This window comes from Perna viridis, chromosome 4, assembly GCF_037379345.1.
Source record: "Perna viridis isolate PV_CMFRI_1.1 ecotype Kerala chromosome 4, ASM3737934v1, whole genome shotgun sequence".
Lineage (NCBI taxonomy): Eukaryota > Metazoa > Mollusca > Bivalvia > Mytilida > Mytilidae > Perna > Perna viridis.
Genome location: NC_142448.1, coordinates 39,447,928 through 39,468,595, shown reverse-complemented (window position 1 = coordinate 39,468,595; position 20,668 = coordinate 39,447,928). Strand labels below are relative to the sequence as shown.

At 32.1% G+C, this 20,668-nt stretch overlaps 1 protein-coding gene across 50 annotated transcripts in view; it reads right to left on the bottom strand.

Annotated features, from left to right (window-relative positions):
* LOC148620030 (uncharacterized) overlaps positions 1 to 20,668 on the bottom strand; it is a 136,875-nt gene that overhangs the window by 94,096 nt on the left and 22,111 nt on the right. For 22 of the 50 annotated variants that reach the window (XM_088580549.1, XM_088580554.1, XM_088580548.1 and 19 more), the window contains exons 2-9: positions 19,895 to 20,046; positions 19,143 to 19,213; positions 17,699 to 17,737; positions 14,203 to 14,325; positions 11,757 to 11,840; positions 9,528 to 9,863; positions 6,473 to 7,612; positions 2,098 to 2,133 (exon numbers count right to left, since the gene is read on the bottom strand). In XM_088580549.1, the coding sequence (XP_088436675.1) occupies positions 2,098 to 2,133; positions 6,473 to 7,612; positions 9,528 to 9,863; positions 11,757 to 11,840; positions 14,203 to 14,325; positions 17,699 to 17,737; positions 19,143 to 19,213; positions 19,895 to 20,046 (1,981 nt within the window). The remainder of the gene's footprint in view (positions 1 to 2,097; positions 2,134 to 6,472; positions 7,613 to 9,527; positions 9,864 to 11,756; positions 11,841 to 14,202; positions 14,326 to 17,698; positions 17,738 to 19,142; positions 19,214 to 19,894; positions 20,047 to 20,668) is intronic. The other 28 variants (XM_088580552.1, XM_088580574.1, XM_088580556.1 and 25 more) reach the window with 4 other exon arrangements.

Genomic DNA, 20,668 nt, shown 5'->3' with positions numbered 1-20,668 from the left:
CATTTTATAGGTGCATTTTGCTTCTTGTGATGTGAAGCCTAATCTCCATAATGATTTTTAAATATACCCCTGTCTTGTGAAAACACTGGGATTTCCCATGCTATTTATAGACCCTTCACTTCCGGTGACCAGTACTGCACTGCAAGTCTGCTAACCCCACATGCCATTTTGAGGATTGTGAGCTGACATATGTAGAATCATGCTGATATATAGTCCTCTGCAGGTTAAAGTTAAGGTAAAGTCCATAGAAGCCATTGAATATTGTGAAATTAGCATAGAAGCCTATGGAAAGTGGAATTAGTGGTTTTTAGCCTTAAGTTGAAGCCATGGCAAAATGAAAAGTTTCTTGAAATAGCTTTAAACTACTTGAAGATCTTGTTAACTTTGCCATGAGAGGAATACACTACAAAAATCCTTCAAAATATGCATTTTTTTAAGTTATAGGTCCAAATTATGGAAAATTGGTCTTTTTGGCTGATTTTTATGTCCTATCTTGTAAAAAGTGTAGAAAATTTAGTAAAAATATCAAATATTAAACTTTGAGGGCTATATTTACCTAAATATGGTGGTAATAAGCACTTGAAATCAAGTTTTGTGTAGATTTGAGCAAAAATTAGGTTAGAAATGAGGAAAAACTCACTTTCATTACTGCGGTTAAGGCCATATCAGCATTCCCCTATGGCAACATGGAAAATCCATTATTGAGTACTTTTTTTGCTTTAGGTGCCCTTTACTGGTCATGTTTTAATGTGAAAACACTGTATTTACAAATTTAAAGCCAAATATATCACCTTTTGTGAAAATTTAAAGATTTAGGATTTTTGACATGTGATCAAGAAAAAGGGGGAGGCATGTCAGAATTAAATTTTTAAAAATAGACCAATTTCTCAGAAAATGATTACTTTTAAAACTATTTCTTCATTAATATTGTTAAAAAACAAGTTGTGATCGATATTTTTTATTTGAAAAGTCAGAAAAAGTTCTTTGCAAATATTTAATGCATTTAAGTATGGTAGAATATTGTCACTTTTTTGCTCGTACAACTTGGTTACCCTATAATTAAAAATCAAATATTTAAAAAAGTGCTTGTCACATTTCACTGAAACTTTGCAAATGCATTCAGTATGTGTGTAGGAAGATACCCGTATAGTTATTTATTTTTTCTAAGACAAAAAGTGCCGGCTTTAGGTTACAGACCACCAATTCAACCAATGAGCATTTGGAACGTAACCAAAAATAGTCCTACGCAGAAATTACCCCTGTTCCTCATAGTGCTGTGAAAAAAGTTCTCATCTTATTTAAAAAATTTAAACAGTTTCTGAAAGGAAAAAACATTTCTGTACATTTTATAGGTGCATTTTGCTTCTTGTGATGTGAAGCCTAATCTCCATAATGATTTTTAAATATACCCCTGTCTTGTGAAAACACTGGGATTTCCCATGCTATTTATAGACCCTTCACTTCCGGTGACCAGTACTGCACTGCAAGTCTGCTAACCCCACATGCCATTTTGAGGATTGTGAGCTGACATATGTAGAATCATGCTGATATATAGTCCTCTGCAGGTTAAAGTTAAGGTAAAGTCCATAGAAGCCATTGAATATTGTGAAATTAGCATAGAAGCCTATGGAAAGTGGAATTAGTGGTTTTTAGCCTATAGACCCATAAAACAACTTAATTACAAAAATAAAAATATGTAGTCTTTTTTAGGTGTATCACATTTTTCAGATTTTGCATGATTCTTACAAAGACAGCTACTTAATTTTGAAAGATTGTTTTGCAATGCATGAATAGTATGTTTTTCATCAAAATAATTTAAAAGAGCAAAAATTCTAAATTGCATAAAACTTATCAAATGATTTATCATAATTCAAGTCTACAATTATTATTACAATAATAACAAATGAAGGTTTTACCTCATTAAAATTATGCAATCCAAAAAATCAAATCTAGAAAAATAAAGATATGACTCAAATACCATCAAAAGCAATAAATGTATTCTTCCTGAAAACAATAATAGTCAACAAGCAATTATAAGGATTAACAAAAGCAATAATAAAAAAAAAAAATGATACGGTAATAAGAAAAAACTCTTACCATGGCTGTGTGTTTCTTCCACTTCCCTCGGACCAACTGCCAAAAAAAAACAAATAAAGATGAAAACTCTGCACCATCTTACATAAACAAAGCCTTTAAGACATAACAGATTAACTTGGTCGGACCTATTGAAGTTTACATAAAAAAGCATTTTGAAGCTATTTTAAGTAATTAAATAAAGATAACATAACCTTTGATTCTGTCTAACTTATCCTACATAAAACACGCTCCAATTAGTACAGTGTTCGATAAATTCATCATGATTTTGAAATGATCTCCCATTATTTTGTGGCAACATGTGCATCTGCTACAACCACCAGCTATATTGATAGCAATTTTTTTTAGCAACAGTTGGTATTGTGGAGTTGTCTCCCTTTCAATTTGCAAATTCTGATTATCTCCCTTATATGTAGCAAAATCATGTCTAGAATCTGAGTTATATCCCTTATGTATAAAGTTGATCAGGAAATGGGTCCAAATGCACTTTAAAGCTGCAGGCAAACCCATGTAAGAGTTATCCCTCTTTGAACATATCAATGCATGAACACTTGTCAACCTACTCCAGAATTTCTTCATTTTTTTCCTTTTTTGTAAAATGTTCCGCCTATCAATTTCTCCGTCAAAACACTCAAAGCTTTATAAACAAAAACAATAACTTTCTTCCTGACCCTCCTACAGAATCTATCAATTATACAAAAGTTTGAGAATATCTTAACAATGTTAATTTGCTATCATCCGAAGTTCGTGGTATTTGTCTGGAAGAGATAGATAAATGTGAAAGTATTGGTACTATTGGGTCAATATAGTGACCTTTCAGAGGTCATTAACGTTTTTTCCAAAAATTATCTGGGCTAATTACAAAGGTATTCATTATCAAAGTAGAATTACGTCAGACAATGTGGGGAGCTTGGAAACTACATAGGTCTTAGAACAGGTTTCTTTTCTCTGAATAATTAAAAAAAGTTACATCTTCACTTCAGTCAAGGAACTTTAAAACAAACTTTCTAAATCAGGTGCAGATCCAAAAATTTTGAAAAAGGGGATATTCAGAAAAAAAGGTGGTTCCAGGCTATTCTTAGTAAATTTTTTTAACAAGCATTTTATAGAAGTAACAAAACTGTCCAAAAAAAGGGGGTGGTAAATCCAATGGATCCCCCTTTTTCCTATTGGATCTGGCAATGTAAATTCAAGGTGAAAGTGATATTTTCACAGATTTATCAAGGGAAATTACTCTACAAATATGCATCTCAATCAATTAACCATTGACTTTCTGAAAAATGGTTTTCCTCTGAAGCAAGCTACCTTAATATTTCATGAAACATTAACAAGAACCAAAACTCAATTTCCATAATGCCTAAAGTGTTGATGTTATAATTAGCTTAATTTGGCAACAGTCCCAGTACAAGTATTCTTCTATTCATTCTTTTCTTTCCCCTCATTAAACATGCTTAGCAAATTAATCAGACTCATTCATAAGAGGCTAAAGTTTCATTCATCCTTAACCACAGTCGATGTGTTCCTCATGCTGTATACCTATCCCAGTATCTCTCTTACCTTACTTTAATTATGACTCATTAGAGAAGAATTCTGAGCAATTTTCAAGTAATTTTCTAATTATCTTTCCAAGTAAATGGGTTTTGAATGAAGACAAAATTCATTTCTATCATACAAAAATGAAGTGCATCGTAGAATGATCTCTTGGGGTTTGAATTTACTTTACTGGTCCTGGATCAATTATAGTTCGAGATCTATGATCCACTTGAGGAAAACAAAGGTTGAAGGTCAAAAACATCAGTAAATCAAATATTAAAGGACCTAGATAAAAAATTAGGGTCCAAGACCTTTGCATCCCTGATCTCTGCAACAAAAGTGCAACAATTACTTGATGGAAATCATGAAAAATTGAGTGTTGGAAAATAAGAGTAAATTAGTTAAGGTACTACCTCAATAAACAGTTGTTGTGAGACTCAAATGAGTAGTCAAAGAAGCTCAACATTCTGTACTGCCCCAATATTAAGTGAGGTTCTAAATTACTTCACAACTCTTTCTTATATGAATTTAATTCATGAGAAATACAGACATCTGAAAATAACCCTTGTTACCTGTGCTAACCCCAACCTTAATAATTTAAGAACTGTTGAGAATATACTCCTTCTTCATCGCCATAAAGATTTATAGATACTTAGACATAGTCTGGTATGCAATTGCAGAACTAATAATAAAGCTTGCTAGTACATGTTTATATTATAAGAGAGACAACTCTTGCATAAATTTTATCCAGTGCTACACCAATTCAAGGTTATAACTGAATCATTAACTCTGGCACAAGCCAGTAATTTCACACCAATTGCCAATATCTAATTATATTAAAAGCTTTAGTGCATAACCATGTGTATTTCTGTCTGGCTATCTAACCCAGTGGTGGTAATTTCTGGTGTCTTGCTTAATTTGATTGGGCGTGTATAAACCATTTCCTACGATTGAATTGAGGGTGTATAAACCATCTCCTACGATTGATTTGAGGGTGTATAAACCATTTCCTAGGAATGGATTGAGCGTGTATAAACCATTTCCTACGATTGGATTGAGCGTGTATAAACCATTTCCTACAACATCTAAGTATAGTAAAAGTTTTTTTACCAATGATCTTATAAACACTAGAACATAATTTGTTGAGAAAAATGTATATAAATATATGGATTGCATATTGTTTAATGAAATTCAACTCGCATCAAATTCATGAAAAGCCTAATTTTTACGATATTTGAAAGATATAGTCCTATGATATCCCATGAAAAGATTTTTCCTTTATTTTGTACAGCAGATTAATTCTACAGCAAAGATAATGCAACTTAGATTAAATCTTTTTCAAAAATCTATTTCAATCAAACAGATGCTTTCAATTTCATTTACTTTAGGAAATTACATTGTAATTGTAAAGTAAATAAGGCCATTCAAAGTTGATTCCTTGGTTTTCAATTCAATTTTCACAAAACAAAGAAGAAAGGTGTTTCTTTTTACCTCTCATTACCTCAAAACAGATGAAGATTCTTGTGCTAGAAACACCCAAAAGTGACAAGGGCATTGGAACCAAAAATTGTTTTCAATGGCCTTATGATTACAATATTCTTGCATAAATAATACGACTATACACAGGCAAAATCATATCACATGATTTCTTCACAAATTTCATGTATAATTAGGCTGAGTCGAGCCTTCACATGTTCATTTGAGACATGTTAAGTGAATTTCACATGAAATTAACGTTAATTTCAAGTGAAGCTTGATTAACATGATTTTCATGTGAAAAATACTTGCCTGTGTACCCAATAATAAAAAAAAACAATACCTTAAAATGTACATACTATAAACTATGTTATAACTTATTTTAAATATTTAAATGACAACGTAAAGTATGAAAGGGAAGACGATTTATGAAAACTATTCATGCTTTTCTACTAAAAACTAAACAAAATATTATAGATGGGCGACTAAAATAAAAATCTGCAAGTCAAAATACAACAAATGAATAAAATAATGGAGCTACAAATTAGACCAGGTAACTAAAATAAAAAATGTGATATACGCTTAAAAAATACAATCTAAGCAGAAAATCTAATGAAATCTACAATAAAATAGCAAGACGACTCCATGATCACATAACAAGCATCATTTTTGATTAAGGGTAAGAATCTACACCAAAACATCAAGGTGGCTCCATGATCACATAACAAGTATCTTTTTTTTACTAAAAGCTTGTTTTAACAAATAGTGGTGTTTTACTTAAAATACAAATTTATTTGACTTGTAGAGTGGCAATGAAATCAAGAAAAGTGTTTTAATAGTAGAACTCTAAACAATAAAGTCAAACCACAAAATACCTATAATTGAAATTTGAGCAAAAACCTGGTGTTATGAAACTGTCTTTACAATTCAGTTTGTAGAAATTGCCTAAATTAGCAAGTGTTTAGTATCCAGAGGTTCAAGACACATTGAACTCACGACAGAAAAACTATAGAATAGATAAATTTCTTTTACAAGGCAGTCTTTCAAGGATGGTTCAGATTTAACCTTGTATTTTCTATATTCAGGTTTTAGGAATAGACAAGTTTACATTTTTTTTTTTTCAGATATAATCATGAAGCCATTGCCTAATATTTGGGATCAACTAAAGACATGATATGAAATAGAATTCTTCTGAAAACATAACAATTATTATTTGAGTATGTCATACAGTAAAAGTTCCAAATAGAAAAACCATGCTGGAAGTTCAAAATCTGGAGACATACCATTCAATTGTTAGTCCTAGAGTCTTGTTTTTGTCACCATGCTGTTATCACAGGGACACATGCCAAAACATGAGACGATACAATACCTCTTGGAGAGTTGTCATAGTGTTCTCTTTCGTCATGCATCACTTGAATGGGAATATTTCTCCCTCTGGAAGAAGTGGAAGAGACAGAATCTACAGAACCTTGTCTCCTCATTGGCGACGGAGAATTTTTTGGCGTCCATTTTGTGAACATAGGCTTCTCCTGTCTAGATGGGGATGGCGACACATGTTTCGCAGGTGACCATGTACTTTCTGAATGTCTCCTATGAAATTCTGTTTCTGCATAGGCTGGAGGCTTAATTTGAGGAGGTGGCATTTGTGGCCTTGGTTGCATTTGAGGCATTGGAGGCCATTGGTTGTACTTGGCCATTTCAGGTTGTGAATCAATAGAAGAAAGATCGAATTCACTCACAAATCCCCTCTGATCATAAAGTTTTGCCCTTTGAGGCATTTTCATGGAGTCTAAATCCATGTCATGTACATAGTCCCTCTGGCTGTAGTCCCTTTCACTGTATTGTCTATGGAAATCATGGTTATTTGTCCTATGATTATTTCGATTATTTCGCACACAAAAATCTACATCAGTAGAATAACCATCCTGCTGAACAGGAAGTGGTTTTCTCTGAGGTTGAACATTAATGTCAGTTCTCCCCCTCCGGAAATCTATATCAGTAGTATAACCATCCTGTTGAATAGGAAGTTGCTTTTTCTGAGGTTGGACACGAATGTCACCTCTCCCCCTCCCTGTAAAATCCATATCACTTTCATAGCCCCTTTTGGTCTTTAAAGGTTTAATTGTCGGTAAAGTTGAAACTTTAGTATAATCAAAGTTATCGTTGTCTTTTGAATCTGCTACAACTTTTTCTGTTGAAGCCTTTCTCACAGGCAGAGTATAGTAAGAACCAGGACTGAAATTACCGTCTTTAAAACTTCCACTTTGCCACGATGACCCACGGCTAGTAATCCCAGAATCCCTTGATCTCGTTTCCTCCTGAGGAAAATTCCTCATTTCTGGTCCAGAAGTTTGTACATTCAGGGGAATCATTTTCTCCCTCTTGACACTAATTGGAATTATATGTTCCTCAACGGCCACTTCCTCTTTCATGATTGGGGGTTCTCTGTCCTCATGTGACACTGATCGAGCCGTGAGTGTGCTACTGGTACTGTCCGACACACCTTTTTCTGGTTAGAGAGAAAAGTTAACGAGAACATAAATTGAAAATCCAGAAACAGAAGCAAGCTCAAACAATGAAGCAGATAGTATGTGCAAATTAATAGAACACACTGTCGAGTAGTTAAGAGAAATTAATGTACAAACAGAGAAGATCTATAATTAGAAATTTTTTGAAGCAGAATAGTCTATTTCTGATCATGAAAAAAAATAATTGGAATTTCGGCACAAGCCTCTTCAGCGTATATTGCCTGAGTAAGTGCCAACCATCCTATCAAACCTCAAACACTCATTAATTTCAGGTAGAATACTTTGAATTTAGTCATTCCTTCAGCTTTGAAGAAGATGCAACAATTGTCTGAGATTTGGTCATGTTTGTAGAGGTAACATTAAATAAGAACTTCCGTTCCAGATGGAGATAGATTAAAATCAAGATAAATCAATTTAAGATTTATAGATCTATCATAGATTTTAATTCTGAATACATTATATGGTTAGGGTTAAACTGTGTAAAATTTGATATCTTATCTTATCCATATCAACAATTCTTTCCTGTTGATGATACAGGAAATCATTAAGTAAAAGATTAGCTTACAATCCACCTTCCTAGAGAACACATGAGGACAAGGTATTCTAAACATTCAGGGTTATCATCCTAACTTTACAGCCATTTAAATAGTTCACTTCATGAGGAAAAATTTCAAAAACTTAACATGACTTTTATAAGATTTAAAGTGTACTACAGTTTTTTCTTCATCTTAGATATGGCCATCATAAACAAATTCCTAGATTCTCATCCAACATTTTTCAAAATTTTTAAGACCAGAGAAGTAAGGCACACAGATTAAAGTCCTCAATATGCACTATTTGGTTCTCTTTCAAAGGGACAGACTCTTAGTTTGAGCTGTAGATTGTGCAAAACCAATTGTTAGCATTTTAAAGAGCAAAGCAAACAACATATTAATCATTCAGTACTAGATGAATTATTTCTTAAATAATTTATATTTTATGATAGTACATCTGTTAAACTTTCACCTGACTTTATATATGATGACATTTCCAAATTTTTCAAAAAAGAATTTTCATAAAGCATATCATTAAACAAGTAGAGCCACAGAAAACTGGTGCTATTTATACAGAATTTGTTTTTCTTAAGTTAACATATATTGCTATAAATAAAAGAACAACCATAAAGACAAGACACACAGTAAGGTGGGAATATTTTGCATTAATATGTTTCTGATAGTCGTAATTAACAGCTGCACTAAACAATGTGATGCCGCCAACCCCCTTTTTTTTCTCTTAAGTCTCATAATTTTTTTATCTAATGTTTTTCTTCAAGCGAAACAACACTGTACAAAAAAAATACTTAAATCTATCACAGGGTTTTAAGAGTTATCATATGATAATTTGATGGACAGACAGACAGACTGACAGAAGTACACCAAAATACATCCATCAGAGTGTAGCTGCAAAATGTCTTCCCACTATATAGTATCAAATGCAGAAAGAACAACAGTAAGTGCTAGTTCACCTTAAAGTATTAAAAGTTGTTAGTACAAGTACATGTAGTGAAGAAAGAAAAGATACATGTAAGGTATATAAGTATGTAAATCTGGAAAATGCCACAAACACCACACATCAGTGAGACATGTAATGAAATATCATGTGGTACATGAATGCTCTATTAAAAACCTAAAAACAAAAAAATTAAATATCAGTGTCAAATAAGAAAACTGCATACCACTGGAAAATATGCATACATCAGGATAATCACACACAAACAGTAGTAAAAAAATCATTCAAAGATGGAGGGAAATCTAGGTGCAGAACTTGTAAAATGAAAATCTTCTTTCCAAAAACACATGCTCTTTAGTCCTCTAAAGCCAGTTCAAAACTCTCAGGCATGCATAGCAAGACAGCTACCTTCGTCGTCCGAGAATCGAGACAACTTCTCCATCTGCCGTAAGAACATTTGCATGCCTTTAGATGAGTGGTCAGAAGTAGCTGGCGAGAGGCTTCTACTAGGCGAGCCTATACTTCTACTAGGTGAAACTAGACTTCTAGCTGAAGACCCAAGACTTGAGCTCTGCTCAAAGATTTGACGCCTGGATCGACCAAGCATCAAAGGCTTTGGCAAAGGTTTAGGAGGCTGGCGACGTCTAATTGCTGGTGAAGTTTGAGGCGTAGAACGAGCAGAATCACTCGTATAGCAGGAAGTTGTGGACCATAAGCTTGGCGATGATCGGTCCCATGCTGCATCTAAAGATGTGAGAAAACTACTATACACATTTTAAACTAAGCTTAAGATTTCTTGACCAATTTTTTGATGCAAGTTACCTATGAATAACATGAACTGTAATTTCTACATATTTTAATATACCCAGTTTACAAAATTTAACAAAGATCTGTCAAGAAATCAAAAGCTTCCACTATACTAAAAGCAGAAGCAGCAATAGTATTAAAAAAATGTGAATATATAAAAAAAAATATGAAAAGTGAAAGTTGACGTACAGAAGGAAAATTTATTGAAACAATACCAATTCATTTTTTAAACCAAAAACCATTTCACATTTACTTACACAGAAACAGAGTATGCACTGTTAAATTGCAACATGAATACAAAAGTATATTTCAACATCATCTCTTAAGTGCCTAAATTTTCAGAATTAAAGCAGTAAAAATCCCATTTACAATCAACTGCATACATGCAAAACACATGCATAGCATATAAATATAGCAACAGTCTAACAGATACGATCTTCTAATCGTTACATCATGGGAGGTGGATCAATGCAAGTGAAACAGAAGTCTCTATGATCATACGCAATGTCTTTTGGATTTAGGTCAGACTTGTTACTTTTCAACACCCTGTTTTGAATCTAGAACACATCAGGAGTTCAATAAGTTTGCAAAAACATAAGTTTGAAATGATTTTTTTATTTTTAAATTTAGAACAATCCATAGGTCAAGGTCAAAAGTTGAAAGTCAAAAACCTTAATTCCAAAATAATATGAACACCTCCACATCCTTTCTTCCCTTTAAATAGCTTTACACAGTAATTATTTCCAAATATTGGATTCAATTCAGTTTTACAACATCCTTGAACTTTGACCTTAGGTCAAAAGTAATTCTCTTGTATTAGTCAGTGTCTGGAAACCTTCTTCAACATAAAGTGACTCAAAAATACATTGTATTTATATCAACAGTCAAAATTCAAAGGCAAAATTCCTTTGAACTTCAAAGCTATGTTTCAAGTCTAAAGTCACATGAAACGCCTATTCCAATCTCTGCCTTCAATAAGAAGAGCTTAGAAAAGTACTTAAAGTAACTTTTGAAAATATATACAGATATACAATATACTGGAACAACATCCCTAATTAACTGAGACTTTTGACTTGAAACAACTTATCAATGAGTCATGAATGAAAAAAGTAAATAAAGAAATCAAGTTTTAAAAGCTAACATACATGTACTTTGAGAGTGAATTCACAAGTAAGTGTAGTACCTGAACTGTTTATCACTTACAATGAAACCTGCCTAAACCAAACCCTGAATAATCCAAAAAAACCTGCCTAAACCAAACCCCGAATAAACTGATAACCTGACCAATTTAGATTGCTTCTAATATCCCTATACATCAATTTCAAAACATTTTGAACTTGCATAAACCAAGCAATTCCTTCATCCCAACAGAGGTTCACTTCAGACAGGTATCACTGTATTTTTAGAATAATGAGAATGTAATACCATGCATCGATGGATCAATTTTTTAAAAAATGTTTTTGGTTCTCTGAAATTTTAAAGTTTTCAAATTCACAGACATAGAATAGATTTTAATCACTTCAGTGTGCATCAATTTTTTTTTTCATTTTTAAGTTTTAAGGTTTTTAGAACCTTGAATGAAAACAACATAAATAGGCAAAGTACCTCAACAAACAATTATACTCTCATAGTACATGTTAAAAATGTCCTTTAAAATGACAATAATATTTAAACGAGTTCCACAGAATTTTTCTACATTTCCGTCTTTCTTCAGAAATAAAATTTAATGATTTCTTTATTTACAAATTAGTTACAGTTGTATTAATATAGTAATAAAAAGAAAGTGAACATAAAATTGTTGGCAAACAGCATACACAGGCAATTATTTACCCCTGTGTCGTAATGGTTTTGGTGACGTTATCGGAATCGTTAATTTGGATTGGAATCGGGGACTAGAAGGCACTGAATGGGATCCTGAAAATGTAATCCAAGATAAACAGAAGTTATATACTAGAAATTTGTCTACTATATGGCCTGAAAATGTAACCAGAGATATATGCATGTCATTTAAGGAGATAAACCTAGGGTAAGAGGCATAACCCTTGCAATCAGTAATATGTTTGTATCATATTTAATTTCACCACAGCCTATCAAGCTTTCATTTGAATTGAATGAAATCAGTCCAAATTACATTGATGCTTATATGAGATGTATGTAAAATGCTGAATACAGATGTTCAAATGATTTGTAAGAGTTGTGTCCCTTACCCTAGGACTACCTCTTGAAATGCCTACTATATGCGACATACAAATATGCTGGAAATAAATTAAGTAGTTCAGTTTTTAAGCCATTGCCATATCATCCCCCATTTTTTTCAAATTACATAATTATTCAATAGGATTCTTTAAGACATTGAAATAACATCTTAAATGCACCACTTAGAAAAATCTGGCTACTGCTATAAGTAATACACTCTCCTGTAGCAAATAATTTACAAAATAATATTATATACAGATGTAAAAGTACAAAAAATGTGTATATGATACTTAAAATATATTAAAAACATGCGAATTAAATTGTGGGGAAAAAATCATACAAAGTTAAATTTACCTTGAAAATAATGTTAAAATTCCCTCATCCCGAAATATTCTCCAGTGAGCACTGAATGACTAAGAACACTTTTGATGCAGATGATATTATAAGAGATTGATAAGTTAAAACATACAATATAAACAGCCATATAGTACTGTCACTCAAAAACCCAAAATACAAGATCGCCTAGATTGCCAATTTCCTAAAACTAGCAAATTTATGACAATTCCATATAGTAATCGATAGCTAATTATCAAGAACGATTGCATTTTTCATAGATTTTTCATTTCAGTTTTATTTCTTTTTCTTGGTTAATTACATATGATAGAAGCATTTTAGATTAAATTTCTTTAATTCAGGGATAAAATACACTACATTTTATTTTTTTCCTATCAGTATATGTCAGGTGTTTATCTATAGAAAATTTTGAAAACTCATTCTAAATTTTTCATTTCCAGTTATCATCCTGAAGTAATAAAATTTACAATCCATTCTGTACCCAAAGAGCACATTAATTTTCATCATTCCAAAAAGCAAGTACATTATTCAGACACAAACTGAGTTGAGGAATTTTAAAACCTTGTTTAAACTTACCAGCTAATATATCAAAAGACAAAAATAGCAACATTTGAAAAGGGTGGATGCAAAAATGTGCCAATCTTAAGTTAAAACAGATAGAGGAACAGGTAAACCACTATTGTGTCAAAAGTTTGCACCAAAATATAAACCAGGATTAAGAGGCTAAAAAATGTATGCAAGAAAAGCCTATCCACTTCAACTAAATTAGTTACAGATATAGTGTACAATAGTACTTTCTCCAGAACTTAATCATTTGTTGAAAGTCAATGAAGCTTCTTATTTCTTATTATGTAGCATCATGGGTAAAATAGTTTCAAATGAATTTCACCTGAATTAAGGAAATACTGGGAAGTTTTGTGGAGTTCACATAAAATTCATGTAAACCCAAGCCTTTATATGAAATTAAATGAGGTGAGCTTTCACAAGAAATTCAGGTGAAATTTTCAAACAAAAATCATGTGAAGTGAATTTTCACATGAAAATCACATGATATAATATTTTTTTTATACTAAAACTTATTTTAACATGGATGTTGAAGAAAAGATAACCTGGTGAAAGGCAAAGCCTTGCATCAGGTTAAAATTGCAACAGTTAGAGTTTAATCATTTTCTGCTTGCAAGATATGGACCCATAGTTTCCTTAATGTTCAAGAACAACATAAAAGAAAACTTTAAATGGACATTATTATAACGCATACAATGATAATGTTCATGGGATAGAGTTGGTCATAAATGACTATCACCTAATGAACTTCCTTAGTTTGTTCAAAAGACCATTTAAGGAGGAGATTGAAACTCAGACAATACAAAAGATATTGATAGAAAATTTAAATCTCCTCTCAATTGTCCAATCAACTACCTAGGTAAGTTCATCAAGTGATAGTTATATAGTCAAATAAAAGACAACAAACTCCATCCTCTGAACATCATCATTGCATGTGCTGTAATTTATATATCTTATAAAACAATAAATGAAATCTAATTCTACGAGTAGCAAAAATCAAAATTATTTCACCAAACATTCTATAAACAATACCTACAGCACATTTATTGTTTCAGTTTGTTAATGTTACTCCAGTAAACCAGAATCCAAACAAAAAAAACATGTTTTACAACAAAAAATTGTTTTCCTACTCATATACATACTACACCTCTATTTTTCTTACCTCTATAAGGCAGAACCTTTACTGGGGAGGTACCAGAGGGGCGGTTATAAACATCAGTTGTTGTTGAACCTGTTGTGAAAGACATTGGCTTGTAGTCGTCAGCAGTAACTGGTTTTCCTTTCCCTTTTGAAATATCAAGGTATAGAGTATTAAAAAAAAAATATATTAATATCAAAATTTTAAAATTTAAGTACAGCTTTTTGAATTTCTTGATTGTATTAATACTTTGCATAAGGTATGTTTCATTGAGTAATACACAAACTGTCTTCGTTCACTACTATTCAGTTTTTTTTCTACTTTAAATATATATCAAAAGCAATCATGCACTTTTTTAAATGTTGAAATCCTATATAAGTTTTACTTGACAAAAAAAAGAAGAAAAAAAAATGCCAGAAAAATGTATCATTTAAAGTTGGAATTATTTGGCATTTTAAAAAATGAGTTACCCAGTGAGAAACTTATTAGGAGACTAACCTTGAGGTAAGTCATGATATCATGACCAGGGTGGGAGGGGGTGTTAGTATTTTTCTTGACTTTTGTTATCTAAACGTCAAAGCTAAAGTCATGATAGCAAGACTTACCCCCTTATAGCAAGTTAGTTTCATAAAATCACTTTTTCACTCATTTTCTAAAATCCAAAACAATTCCATATTCATATATCATGTTTGTTGGAGTTATAACTATTACTGAACAAGAATAATAAATATTTTTTAAGAAATGTTAAGGAATTCTTGTTCATAACACACAGCATCCCCATTCAAATTCAATCATTAAAAAAAACTTTAATGCATAAAAATATTGAGACAAGACAAACTATATTGTTAAGGCTACCAAAAAATAATTTCTTGTTTCTCAGGCACTCTTTCGTCTATTTTGAGTGAACCTTATTTACCATTTGTAATTTCATATCAATAAAATAACCAACAACGCACCCCTTTATCATTTCTCCTGGCTGTGAACAATGTCAAAAGCATACTATCATTTTTTAGGGGGAGGGGCAGGGGAATAAAGGGGTAAACAGAAATGGCTCCCTTACAGATGGGTTTTGATGACATGAAAAACAAGAAATTAACTTTGAATGGCCTAATTTGTTGTATTTGATAATCACATTTGAATCTACAGAAAAAAAAGAGTTGGCAGTATTTCACACCAAGTAAGCACAGTGAAACTTGAAGAAGATAGTTCAGGTATCCTAGCCCCTATAAAAAATCCAAAACCTAGAATCCAAATGAAGCCTAGGTGACTCTTTAAAAGAACCAAATACCAAAAAAGTCAGGCTAGGGTCTCACTAACCACTTCCGGGTCAAATGGCCACCCCCCTATGTAGTACCAAAAACACACTGAACCTAGACATATGCATTGTAAGTGCATTATTTGTGTGTATTATGATTAAAAGTAGTCAAAATAAAGCTGAGAATGTGTACTTTAAAATCATATATGTAATTAAGTACAAAAGTGTATGAATATTGTTTACATGTGTGAGTAATTTGCCTCCATGCTGTCAGTTAGCAGAACAGGTAAAAATGTGGATTTTCAGTATTATTTATTCAAGTAAATTTTGTGAAGAATTTCTACTATCATCGTACCATTAGCATAATGATTTTGGAAGCCTTATTTTCCAAGCTTTGCAACGGTATGCAGCTTTAAGATGTCATTTGTCCTGGGAATTCACAGTGAGACTTTGAAAATTACTTTTTTAACATGTAAAGTAATGGAAACGTTAGAAGTGGTTAGTGAGACCTGGCTCTAATATAAGAGTTACTTCCCTTGAGAAAAAGCACTTGGAGATAAAGACTTATGAATATCCATAAAGAATAAATAAGATACACATAGGGCGTGAATAGAAATTAAAGCACAAGCAATGTAATTTTTCAATTTTATAGTCAAGTTGTTTCAGAATGGTTCTGCCTAAAAAACAGGCATGAGGTGATTCATCATAACTCAGGATAATCAATGAAGCTGTTCAAATACATTTGTTAAGTCCTAAAACAACTCTTCCTATGTTCATTACCTTGGATCTGCTGTACATAGTAAAATATTTTTTGACTGGTTAGTGTAAAATTTCTGGCGGGAAATTTCCCATACCTTTTTTGTAGTAGAACACATCCAAAATTTAAGTGTTGATACTACAGTGGACAACTTTCATTTGCAATTTTATTTTTGAATACAGTTTCTATGAGGCCTACAGAAGAATTTCTCATAAAAAAATATTTGGGAAGTCCTGTATATCTTGAACTGATTTTTGACTGGTTATAGTTTTAACATTTTGGCGGAAATTTTCCCATATTTTTTCTGTAGTAGAACATAACCAAATATTAAATTTGACTATGTCCAATGGACTTCTTTTATTTGCATTTATATTTCCTAATACAGTTTCTATGGGCCAACAGAAGGATTTGCAATAAAAAATTTTGGGATTAAGAAATACATGAATCACCCATTATAAGCCTCTACCTGGTTTTTAGGCAGAACTGTACTTAAAAAAAAAATCCTTAAGAATGTCTTAGTAACCATGAGAAAAAAAATTATCACAAAAGATTGGGATCATGAGTTTAATCAAATTTACATCAATTACCACACAATAATAACAACATATGATGCAAATAAATAGAATCAAATGTATAATTTTGTTAAATTGAATGTGAACCAATACAAATTTATACCCTGTAACTGTACAATACATATAAAATTAATGTCAGTGAAAGTCAATCAAAATGAAAATATTTATGTCTGAAAGTTGAGTGCAAACCTGTGACACATGGCAGGGTAATGCATTTACATAGTTCAATAAATATTGATGAGAAAAACATATGTGGTTATAGCTAAGTTTCGTGCGATGTTAAAATTTCAAACTTTTATGATACATGTACTAGAATAAGACTAGAATATCTTCACTGAACAGAAAATTTACTTAAAATAACAGTTGGTTTTTTTTTTCACCATAGTATGCACATAATAAGGAAACTGCAAAAAAAAAAAAAAGAAATTAGGTTCAAAGGAACAAAACTCCAACAAAATTTAAAATTTAAGAAATCAACATTTTTAGATAATTTGAGCAACTATATATTATATCATTACTACATACTGAGTTTGGTGAAATTCTGTTTAATAGTTAGAGCAGTTGCAACCGATGATGAAAAGAGGAATTACAGACCTGTCAAAAATGTTACACTCTCTGCCACTTAACTGGGTGGGGTATAGAATTATCCTTAAGTGGTACACAATTAGCTCATTTCAATTAGTCTCAACTAAAGATTTAACAGAACCTGAGCCAAGTGCCACAGGAACAATTTATATATGAATCTGAACAAATAATGTCATAACTGTGAAAATAAAAGTGTTCATATCAATTTTATTATGCAATGCTTTCAACTAAAAAATTCTATATCTGAAGCATCAAGCAAAATTTAGCAAATAACATGAAGAGTTGCTAGCATAGCAAACTGCACCAAAAATAAAAAAAAACACAGTGTTATATTATTTGTAGTAAGCTTACGCAATGGTTCAATGTAATGCGGAGTCGCCCGAAATATCCCTGAAGATTGATTGGCAATTATTATATCAGAGCAAAAATAGTCATATTGCTAACCAACTTTCTTTGCAGTATCAAGATTAAATTGGCTATTGCAGGGATATGATGGGACAAAAGGATTTTTTCATACATTACTTTAAGCCCTGCTTATGTGATTAATGTTTCATCAAAAACTTGATAAAATTTGGTCAAAGTTTTCTCCAATTTGATCCATGTGCTTTTGTCTACATCTTTCTTGGAGAATTCTAAAACTCTTTCTGATTGGTCAATTTTGCAAGTGTGTCCAAGTTTTAGAAAAAAAATAGGATGGGTTTCTATTCCATCAAAGTCCATCAAAATCCATCCAAACTCTTGATCAAAGTTTTTAAAGGGGGTTTACACAATCAAAAAACTCGGTCAAAGTCCATTAGAGAAAACTTCGACAAAAATTTTGATGGAAAACTTTGATCAGGCTTTAGAAAAAAAGCAATCGTACAGGTAATTGTACAATGGAACAGTTTTATCAAACCTATAACTGTGCCCACAGCTAACATCCAAGCTTGTAACATGAGAAACCTTTTAGGTTTGACTATCTCCCTTTGTGAACACCATGTACGTGCATATCAATACAAAAGTACAATTACTATCCTTAAAGTTCATTTAACAGTTTAAGAGTGATTGTGCTTACAAGGTTCATAATGGATGGACAGACAGACTGATAGAAATAGGGTTTCTACATAGCTCCCCTCAATGCATTTTTAGGGATGTATAAAAATATTCTAGGTCATTTACTGGAACAGTTTTTCTTCAATGTCCTGTTTTAAATATCATATGAACAAAAACTTTTTTTCAGAGGCAGATCCAGAAATTTCAAAAAGAGAGGCCATCAGACTTGCCTAAGGTTCCTGCTCCAATGATTTCCAAAGTTTTTTATATAATCAACCAAAATTTTTCAGCAAAAGGGAAGAGCCCCCAGGGATCCTCTTTTGGACTACCTACAGTTGTACACAATACAGGATATCTGCTGTAAGAAAGTTGGTCAGTGATGTGATGTATTTTGGCATAAAATGTTAGTGAAGCTAGATAAAAAACTCATTTTAACATTAGGAAAAGATTGTTTCGAGAAAAAAATTAAACATACAAGAAAAGTATTTAATACTCTTCAAAAAACTACTACATATGAACTTAATTTTAAATGTAAAATACTATGTTACAATACAAACATAAAACCTACTCTATGCTTCATTCAAAAAGAAATTTTCACATGCATTTACTATTATATATTCAAATTTGTAATCAGAACTTTAAATGATTGTTGAAGCAGCACAATTACGACCTATAGCCATTTGAAACTGCCATGATATCTAGGCAATCTTTGCCCTTGCCTTGATATTAAACTAATTGTTGGCAAATCATGTAACAATCTTACCTGTTATGATTTGTTTCTCTATGGGGTGGATGTCCCCGTTAACCTGGCCGTTCAGCATTTGGCCAGATTCACTGTAAAATAGAAGAGTAATATTTTAATTTGGATCTTAGGGACATCACAATCAAAAGTTTCTGGGGTTTTTTTTCTTCATTATTACATGTACTGTATGTAGGACATATATTATCACATTTTGAGTGTTTCAGTCAACCAAAAAACTGTTTCTATATGTTTGACCAAAATTTTTATAAGAAATCATAAATCTTTTTTTTTCTGTTAGTCCTGATCAATTTAAGCCAATAGGAATGAAAGTTTCTGGTGCCTTCAAAGTTGACAACCACCTTTTTAAATTTCCATCTACATGTCAGGAGTATAACAATGAAAATTTGTCCAACTGGTCCAGCAGGCAATACTTGCCATAACTGAACTGGCCTGGAGTGAGGTTAACTTGCCCTCATGATAAGTTGAACAGAAAAAAAAAGTCCAAAATTAGGTGGGCCGTGGGCAAGTTCTATTCAACCTTTACTTGCCCATCATGAAATTTGCTTGCCAGGGGCTAGCAAGAAAGAGCTTACTTCAACCACAGAATTGCCTATTACCTTCTAAGATATTGGACTACTTCAATATTTTGATCTTACCTTCTAAGGTCAAGGACTAGCTCACTGTTTTGACCTTGTCGTCTGAGATCTAGGACTAGTTCATTAATTTGATCTTACCTTCTAAGGTTCAGGACTAGCTCACTATTTTGATCTTACCTTCTGAGATCTAGGACTAGTTCATTATTTGCACATTTGATCATTTGTTGAACATCGTTATGGAGTAATCCTTCAGTTTTCTGACCATTTATAGAATCAATGAAATCACCAACTTTGATTCCTTCTTTATAGGCCTTGCTATTAGGATTAATCTGAAGATATAAAAACACAAGACTGTTAACAGAATAATGAATGTAGAAATCTTATTTGAACTGGTAAAAATATTTATCAACTTATAGGGTATGCAAGTCTCGTCACTTGGCTCTGTGATTTCATGAGAATGGGTCCTCGTCTACCATTCAAATGCACTGTGACCACTTATTGATACAAGTACATGAAGAAGAGCAAAATGATGATTTATTCAACACCCCAAGAATCAAACCGCACCCTACCCCCTCCCCCCACACACACAGTACACATGTAACAGCACTTGATATTCATTGAACATAATAGACACAATTATATAAAATTTGTATTTGTTTGTGTGGAATTTTATTCTTAACTGAAGATTTAGTTCATCCTTTAAATTTAACATTTCTGACAAAAATGTTTAAAGTCTACACCACAAAAAATTGTGTTTTTATATATCCCCAAAAAGCAAACATTTATGTACAAGTTAGGATTTAACCTTCAAAAAGCAAATGTCCTTTAATTCCAGAGATCACAAAGCTCAGGAAAAAAATATGCTTACTACTATTAAACAATGTGATGATATTTATATATAGGTTACAGTCCATTAAATACTACTAGGTAAGTCATCTTATCCTTCAAATA